This window comes from Brachyhypopomus gauderio, unplaced genomic scaffold, assembly GCF_052324685.1.
Source record: "Brachyhypopomus gauderio isolate BG-103 unplaced genomic scaffold, BGAUD_0.2 sc260, whole genome shotgun sequence".
In the NCBI taxonomy this organism is placed as follows: domain Eukaryota; kingdom Metazoa; phylum Chordata; class Actinopteri; order Gymnotiformes; family Hypopomidae; genus Brachyhypopomus; species Brachyhypopomus gauderio.
This window is the reverse complement of record NW_027507081.1, coordinates 134,817-144,118: the sequence shown is the minus strand read 5'-3', so window position 1 is coordinate 144,118 and position 9,302 is coordinate 134,817. Positions and strand designations below refer to the sequence as shown.

The window sequence follows — 9,302 nt, the reverse complement described above, 5'->3', positions numbered from 1 at the left end:
GCTAACGCTGCTAACGGTAAATGAAATCGAATGGGGTCAGTTAGCATCATGTCCCATTATAAAGACCATACACACTGCTGAATGCACATTAGGGCCATTGGCTGACACTGACTTCAGCCGTGTAACCATGAGTACGTGGGAGACACTGCACCACACTGCCCCCGAATGGCCACAGCATGGAACTGCATGGCTGCTGGTGGCAGCATGTACACACACACACACACACACACACACACTCCAGCCTACGCAGACATGTCGTCGTACACTTCTCCAAAGGAGCATGAAGGGAAACAACCAGCGCTGCCCCACCCCCACCCCCAGCATTGCCCCTCCCCCCACCCACAGCGCTGCCCCTCCCCCACCCCCAGCATTGCCCCCTCCCCCACCCTCAGCGCTGCCCCTCCCCCACCCTCAGCGCTGCCCCTCCCCCACCCCCCAGCGGACAGCGGGCGTAGCACTCGCACAACGACCCATGCAGTCCTATTGAAAATGAGCTTATTGCAAAGAAGAAAAAATAAAAGACTGCCCTCAAGCAGTATGAGCGAGTGGTTGCGGTCACCTGTGGGCGGGGCTTGGGGGGGGGGGGGGGGGGGGGGGTTTCACGGCGCTCACATGTAACGCCAGCAGATGAGGTAGTGCACAGCTGTGCACCGATGCGTGTGTGCACTATAGGGCCATTCGCCTGGTTGAATACACTCGCCGACAGGCGTACGTGCTTGCGGAAGTCCCGAACTCCTTAACGAAAACTGCGCCGTTCAAAATAAACCACCCGGTCATTATACTGACGTGTGAGGACCACGTCAAACCTGCCAGAGTCCAGACAGACTGGGAGGATAGAACATCTGGCCTGGTTCCAGTTTGGCTGTAAGGAGCTTTGAGCTTCTGATCTGCAATAAGCTGAAAATGACAAGATTTTTGCCCCGCCCCTGCCCCGCCCAAGCAGCAGTGAAGCCACGCCCCACTGCCCTCCATCTGCTGATGACAGGCACGAGTCCAGAGCAAGGGGCGAGGGCGGGGCCAAAACCTAGTCTCCCCCCCCCCTCCCTCACTGGGACTGTGTGGAAGACAGCGTTAACGTCCATCTCCAGTGCTCGCGACACCCTAAGCATTGTTTTATACATTCAACAACAACAAGAAAGTATATCGAATGTGAGCAATAAAAGAAAGATGACAGTAAGACAATAAGAGAAGGAATAAGGAAGTAGAGGTTCTACATACTGGGTTCTATGGAGCTCGACTTGATTCTTTGGTACGTTTTATAGGAGAGCTGCAGCTGGAGCCTCTTTGTAGGATAAGTCCCATCACAGCCGGCTTTTCTGACAGGCAAGGAGGGGGCAGCACGGTCTTCAGGGGTCCTCAAGGGCTTCTTTTGGCACCGGGGCCTCTGCATCTGGCGCGGGGGAGGGGCGTGTCCGCTGCACATCCGGCCTGCTTCCTACAATCTTGCTCGCCACCACAGAAAGGACAGTGTTATCGATTAGGGATTCTGGAACTTTCTGGACTCCGCCTTTATCTAAGGTGACTTGGGGTCCGGGGGGTGGAGCTGGATCCAACTCCTCCCACCGTGGTGTTTACATTGGTCTGAAGTAATGTCACTACGCAGGAGGAGCTGTATCAGATCAGCCATTCAAATCACCGTTGCCTTCCTAAATTGCTATTTCTTATTTACTCACTTGCCGTTCATTTGTGAACAATCACGAATGTGAAAGTTCATAATAAACCGATTTTCATCTTGCTAATGTTAGTAACTAATTTCCTTTGGTGATTATACTAAATCGGACTGTTTCTGTTTGTTAACAACCACTGTTAAGTTTATCTAATCTAGGTGTCTAAGTAAGTGATGGTAAAAACTGATGTTAGAAGACGAGCGGTTAGCTAAACAGAATACAGATGTATTAAATACTTATGTATGTTGTGTTCTTCATATTGGACATAAACTGTTAAATTATTTAGTGTTTGCTGTAGTTATAATTTGTAATGGTTGTGCTGTTCGGTACCGCGATGGACACGTCGAGGGGGATTGTTATTCAGTAGTGCGTGCATGTAACGGCCATGATCCTCATTAACCAGTTCACTGAAAAAAAACTTCACAACAACTAATATAATGATATTTATATTTTTCCATCCATCTATAGATGCATATCACGGTTTTGTAAAAAGGACAGACGCTTTCAGTTGTGCAGTGCACTACATGTTGCAGTAAATACCACTGTTCATTCTGCACACCTGAAGTGTACCATCCTAACAAAAAAAGGATTTTTTATTAAAGGAAAAAATGAAATAGTACATATTTAAGAAATGTACTGTACTTTATTACGTTGGCAATCACAGATCATTATTCCTGTCCACTTTTACGTTTTCTTGTAAACTTAAAAAAACGTGTATTGTGTTATTTAAGTAACATTTAAAGAACATTTTGATCTTTCAACGGTAAAAGTCTTAAGGGTGAATTTATTGGATTTCTATCTCCTGGTCGGAAAACGTAAGCGACACGTAGGAGGAGTTGGATTAGATGCAGCTCCGCCCCCTGGACTTTTGCTTCTGCAGCGACGGGTACTTGGACAACCCCAAGACACCCCAGAGGTGTCACGGTGGTGAACTCGAGCTGGGCGGTAACCGTTGAGGCTCGTCTCACCTGTGTCTTCGGAGGTAAGGCCCTGAGGCTCCTGGACGCGTGCTCTCTGCCCACCGCCACACTTGGCTTCTTCATCTCGGTTGGCACAGGGGCCGGTGGTGACTCCTCCTCTTCCTCGGACTGCGAGGACTGGGTGTCTGCAGGGCCCACACCCTGTGGATGGCAGGAACAGGACGACGTGTGACTCAGGGAAGGAGCGACACTACCGGAGTTTGACTAGAATGTACGACGTGTTGTAACGGATACTCAAACACTTTGGGGCAGGACCCTAAAATATGAGGGGGGGGGGGGGGGGGGGGGTCATTTAACCTTTGTTTAGTTGTGAACTTTAACCTTTGTTTAGCCCAGCGTTGGTGTGTGTTGTGTACTCACTCCACTGCTTCTTAACAGCGGGGGTGTCCTTGTCCCCCTCCTGCGCACACAGCGTGTCGGATGCTCTTTTCGGTCTCCATCTGAAGTGCGCACACACACACACACACACACACACTTTATTCATTATAGCAGCCGGAATGAGAAACATACTGCACTCACTTTAACATGTCCAAACAATAACGCACTGGATAACCATCAGGATTCATTGCCTGTGTCATTATGTCTCTGGCCTCTAACTAACATTCTCAATATTCTCCACCAATATAAAATCTCTTTTCATACATCTTATATTGGCTGGGGTGGGAAATGGATACAGGGCGCCCTCTAGTGGACGAATCAAGGAAGTTCACCGTACAAGATCTGCAGTTTTCCCAACCCGCAGCAAAGCATTCATAACAAATCTAATGACCTTTGCAGCATCTATTTTACCACATAATTAAATACACAGTACAGTTCAGCTTAAAGGAGCCACCTCGAATAAGTTTCACTGAATGTGTTAAGGATTGTATAGTGATTTCAGTCAAAATGAAGAAACCAGATGCCATATGCTGGCACAGTGCCTGTAAATAAAGGCCATGTGTATGTAAGCCACAATGTGACCATGCAGACTGGCCGCTGACTCAGGTCCTCAATACACACCCAGCAAGCTGCAGGGATCTGAACACACACTGTAGGCCAAGATCTGGCAACCCTGGAGCGGAGAACAGGTTTTGGTGCCCACCCTGGCTCCAGTAATACCGGCTGAATAAACCGACGAGGTAATTACTAAATGTCATGACCCTTGAAGTCTTGAAGGTAGAAAGGCATAGAAAGACACTCGGACTGACAAGACACTGCTTTAAGTCTGGGTCTTTAAGTCTGGTTCTGGTTGTGACTCAGCTCCTCTGCTCGTGCAGGTGTGCGGTGGTTGAAGTTACCCCTGACCTGTCTGCACCAGTAGAACCAGGCCTGGTCTCCTCCCTCCCATTAACACAACTCCTTTCTTGCGGTCGTCTGCCGTTGTAAGTGTTGGGCCAACTGACCTGTAAAGCAGAAATCACACATCAGATTCAACGAGACCTTCTCAAACCTTTTACTGCAGTAGATCATTCGGTCTTTAAAGAAAATCCTTTACACAACTGCTGTTAGGATTCGCATTTTAGTCGCTGTGTTCAAATGTAGGCACTTTGCAGCTTATTTGATCATTCTGATAGGAAGAAAGCTCTCAATACATAACGAATGATCTAGATACACAATCCATCCAGCCATACTTTTGAAGTGAAGCCCTCCTGAACTCGGGAAAGAGGAGACATCATCTGAACTCTGGAGGAATCTGACAGATGCTTCTTCTTGGGGATCCTAAAGGGGGTTCCCATCTAAAACAACAAAAAAAAAAAACAGGATGTTAGCTGACTGGTTATGTTGTTGTTGTTCCTGACAGGCCGCACGTTTGCTGTAGTTACATATTTTAACCACGGAGGTGTAAATAAATCTCATGAACGTGAATTACATTACACATTGTTATTACACGAACACATTCACCCAGTGTACAATCCACCATTTGAGTTTGCCTGCTTTCAGTGTGGCCCTCCTAGCTAGCTACCAAAACCCCTCACAGTCAGGAGTCCTGAAGGGGAAACGTCGACAGCTAGCTTAACAATAACACACCTTATCCACACGGTTCCGTATCAAACGAGTTCGGGTTCGTGGGACTTTAGGTGAACGCGTCCATCCAGACCACGTATTAGCATCAGGGCCACATAACAGCTAACTTTTCACAACGGCGTCGCACGCGCAGGTGCACGTAGCTTAGCTTAGCCAGCTAGCTGCTTAGTTAGTTAGTGACAATACTACGTTGTGGCGCAGGTAAATGTAGTTGTAGCTGGGTTGGCTGGTTAAGACATTAACTGCGTTGACGAAAGCGACAACCGCAGTGTCCGTACAGCGCGGCGCTTTCGCTTTAATCCTCAGCGCTAAGCTAACTAGCTAGCTAGCTAGCTGAAGTGAACGTTGAATAAACAGGAGCAACGAGGGCGAGTTCGTGCGGATCAAATCCCGCCAATCTGCGCAGAATCGCCAAGTTACAAGACTTGAGCTTCTGCGCAATCCAAAAGAACTAAAATTATACCACCCCGTGTCTATAAATTGACACGCAAAAATTCATCAGTAAAACCCCTTTCATGTATCTGAAAAACAAATAGCGGACATAAAGACATGTGGCGGTATTTACAGCCAAAGATTGTCTTGATTTTATGCTTGATGTCTTATATTTTTCCTCTATGCTGCGCCTAAGCGATCAATCACCAGCGGTTGGCGCCAGAGCGAACTAGTAACTCATTGAATCATAGATATGGATCAGAGATACATAAACTAGATTTTTTTCAGCGTGAGAAATCGGATGTATGGCGTGTGAAGACAGTCAAATGCGTGTGTCTCACGCTCATTGCGTGAGAGTTGGCAACACTGTTATAAGTTTGTTGTGAGTCTGTTGTTGCTGTCCTTATTTGTTCGTCTGTATATCCACCGGAGATTAACAATTCATTCATTGAATAGCCTACCTATCTTGAGGGGCATGTGTGTACGAACCCTTCGATCCCCCCTGGCTACGGGCCTGATATTTAATTAAGGTTCAGAACATCAATTCATGGGTTTTCAACATCTGCGCTTAGATTTCCTCCTGCGTCGTTTCCCAAAGCGCTACCGTAATACCGCGTGTATGCGCGTAAGTGTGTTTTCAGTGTAGATAGCGCGACCGAGCTGTTGCGAAGTGCAGATGGTGTGACCGCAGTCTTTTTGCTAAGGGATAGTACAAAAGTACAGATTCACTATGACTAATGAAATAATGAAGGGTTTGGGGGATCAGTTAAAACGGGTGAAGTACTCTTCCAGTGCAAGTTACTGTGGCGAAAAACCCCAAGTATCATATCTGTAATTTGCTAGTTGCATGCCAATAAAGGTATACGAGTAAAAATAAATCACTCCTAACATTCTGGAAACGTATGCTTACTCACTGAAAGCATCCGGACATTGAGCCAATTTTGCTGATTTTTAATACAAAATATGCCAGTAATCCAGTAGTTTAATTAAAAATAATTAAATATCTTCAGGAGACAAGCTGTGTATGTGTAAATGACCAAGTTAATCAAAACTGTCATAGATTTGGCTAAAACAATTGAGAATCAATGGACATATTTAACAAATAAGCTCTTTACACAACGGATTATTACAATATACAAGCTGCTGAACCTACAGCACGCCTTTGAACTGCTGGACTAGAACTGGGGTTGGCTGTCGTTAGCTACAGCCCGATGCACTTGGTTGCGCGTGGTTACGCCCGGAAGTGCGTGTTTTGAACTGCGGTTGGCTGATTGGCCGGCTGATGTAGGTTGGAGGAGGAGTAACGTAGACGAGTCGAGCCGACTCTCTGCGTATTGGTTCACTGACACGTGCGACGAATTTTAAAACTCACGATGGATTTTGGGATCAAGCAAGGGTACGGAGATATATATGTATATATATTTATTTATACGTTTAATTAATACGTTTCTTAATTATTAGTAGTTTAATCATGACTAGAAGTTTATTTTAACTTGTGAATTTATGCAATTGGTTGTGGTGTAGTGAACGCATTCCCAACCGTGCAGGTTAGACATACAGTGACAATTTGGTCTGCTTAAATACTCCAGCATTAAACCTCAGACAGGGATATAGTTATGTGCAAATTTGTAGTTACATATGGCATATATATTATATAAGTGTGATGAGTAATAGCTTCATGTCAATATTCTTACACATAAAAGGGTGAACAGTGTAAAAATGCATGTTTCTGTTTTAGCACTGGCCAATCAGTAGTTACAAAAAACGTCAAACGAGCATTTACGATGATTCAGTGCTTTAGTGTGCGTACTGCCGTTGGTAAATAAACATACTGTGTGAATAATGTAATTTCTGCAGGTGCTGGTTCATCTGTGTGTTTATTCTGCTGATAGACAAAGGTCAGTGGTTAATATGCCTTAATGCACATATATTAAGTCTTAGAGGCATTGCTGATAAGTGTTTAAGAACACACAAAAAAATATGCTTTTGAATTATATGGGTGTCTGTGTTTGTGTTTCAGTGTTACCAAAGAGGATAATTCAAAGTACTATAAGTGATTCTGTCATCCTGCATTGTGCATCCAGTGAGGCTACAATGAGAAGGAGCTCACTTAATGTATTTTGGCGATACGGAGACAGTAAGACGTTGATTGACATCATTCATGGCAGAGCGTCTCTCGTGGAGCAGGAGACAGCGTTCCGTGGCAGGGTGGACAGTTTCCCAGGGGAGTACAGGAACGGCAACTTCTCCATCAGACTCAGAGACGTGAAGCTCTCTGACGCAGGAACGTACACCTGCTTCATCCCTCACGCGGGGATGGAGATGAAACTAGATCTGATGGTCAAAGGTGTGTGACATCGTTCTTCAGTAACACAGAGAGCTGCAGATATTGAGTTTGATTTCAAATGCCATCATAACTTAAAAGTTGAGGACATCGGAGGTGCTTCCTGTCTAGTGGTAGATCATTTGTGCGCACACCACACCTCCATCTCTAATGGTGTCTTTTGCTTGTGCCTTACAGATAGAATTTCACCAAACACATCTGAGCTCAAAAGCATGGGTGTTAAAAGAAGACCGGAGAACCTTTGGCTTTTCTCTGCATCACTGTTCACATTTGCACTTTTCCATTTGCACTGATTTGTGTAAAATCAGTTAATTGTACATTGTTCCACTGCAAATGTTTTGTATATTGTATATACAATGTGTGTACATACTAGAGACGGAACCGCCTCACGGTTTGTGCCTTATACATCATTTTACCACAGTTGCACAATGAACAGTGGTTTCATAAATGTAATCAAGGTAAGGCAATTTCCCAATTTATAAAATTTACAAATTTGATTGTACTTTGTACACATATGTCGAGACTGTTATGTATTTTGACGGTTAAAGACACGAGGAGCAATAAGATTTCTTTAAGCACTGGATCGAATTAATTTGCTCACACAAATCCAGTGTTTCAGACATTTAATTATGGGGTAGAACTTTTTCTCTTAGCATATGATTTCATAAAAAAACAGATCACGGCTGTAAATACAAAGCGCTTAATCAAAAACAGTTCTATTGTGGACAGGCTATTATTCCACTTATTCAGAGCGAACTTAAATAACAAGCCACACAAACATGGACACTCCTCACCTCTTCACGAACACACACCAAGCTTCATGCTGCTTTCATTATGTGCTCATCTTGGTTGTACTTTTGCACTCTCCTAACACATAAGCTTTTATTAATCAACAAAAATGTATCCAGTATTAGATTGCAATGACTCAAGTGTAACAAGTGTATGTTATGTCTTTAGGTTATTTGTGTAAGTGCTCGTGTTTGCAGAGCCTTCATGGGTTAATGTTATGGGACTTATTGTTGTATGATTGAGGAGAGGTAAAGGGGTAAATGTCTTTATGAACATTAATCCACATCCTTAGTAGAATATCAGCCTATGTGGTTTCAGGCAAGAATGGTTCTTCACACAGTCATGATATAAATAAATAAATAAATAAATACAGGTGGCTACTGAGTACTCAAAACACATCTGAGCTCAAAAACATGGGTGTTAAAAGAAGACCAGAGAACCTTTGGCATTTCTTTGCATCACTGTTCACATTTGCACTTTTCCATTTGCACTGATTTGTGTAAAACTGTATATACATGTGCACGGACGTAGTTTTGGGGGGGGACGGGGGGGACATGTCCCCCCCACTTTTTCAAAAGCCGGTTTTGGTCCCCCCCAGTTTTTACAGTTAAAACCAAATATTTAAGTAGTGACAAAGTCATGTCCCCCCCACTTTTTAACGGTAAAAAAACCAATATCCAAATAGCGACAAATCTAGCACTAGGATCATGCAGCACCCCCCCCCCCCCCCCCCCCCCCCCCGCTTAACAGTTCGCCACCCCAGGTTGTGTCCCCCCCACTTGTGAAATCAAAACTACGTCCATGTACATGTGTGTACATACTATTGATCCAGATTTAACAATGTTAATGTGTCAGACTACATCACACAATTTGAGATAAATATTTTTTATTTCATGTTGTGTGTTTGTTTGTTCCATTTTTATTTGTTATGATAAAAATAAAGTTAAAATGCTCTCACAAAAAAGCCAAGATGTGTGGCTGCCGTCAGTGGCAGTCATGCAGTTTGTTATTTTCATGATTGAAGTGACAATAAATAAGTTAAGGTAAGGTAAAATCATTTGTTTATTAAATCTGATTGTAATATGT

The 9,302-nt window shown here is 44.2% G+C and overlaps 1 protein-coding gene and 1 long non-coding RNA gene across 2 annotated transcripts; one reads left to right on the top strand and one right to left on the bottom strand.

Moving 5' to 3' along the window:
* Positions 1-2,987: 2,987 nt before the first annotated feature.
* On the bottom strand, positions 2,988-5,044 carry LOC143504330 (uncharacterized). The gene is made up of 4 exons (XR_013127538.1): positions 4,655-5,044; positions 4,258-4,362; positions 3,932-4,029; positions 2,988-3,087 (listed from the first exon to the last, which is right to left on the bottom strand). It is a non-coding gene; the product is annotated as an uncharacterized LOC143504330 (long non-coding RNA).
* Positions 5,045-6,247: 1,203 nt separating this feature from the next.
* On the top strand, positions 6,248-8,924 carry LOC143504329 (CD276 antigen homolog). Its single transcript, XM_076995877.1, has 4 exons — positions 6,248-6,479; positions 6,941-6,981; positions 7,104-7,430; positions 7,605-8,924. The coding sequence occupies exons 1-4, from the start codon at positions 6,457-6,459 to the stop codon at positions 7,718-7,720; spliced, it is 507 nt and encodes a 168-aa protein (XP_076851992.1). The 5' UTR covers positions 6,248-6,456; the 3' UTR covers positions 7,721-8,924.
* The last annotated feature ends 378 nt before the right edge of the window (positions 8,925-9,302 follow it).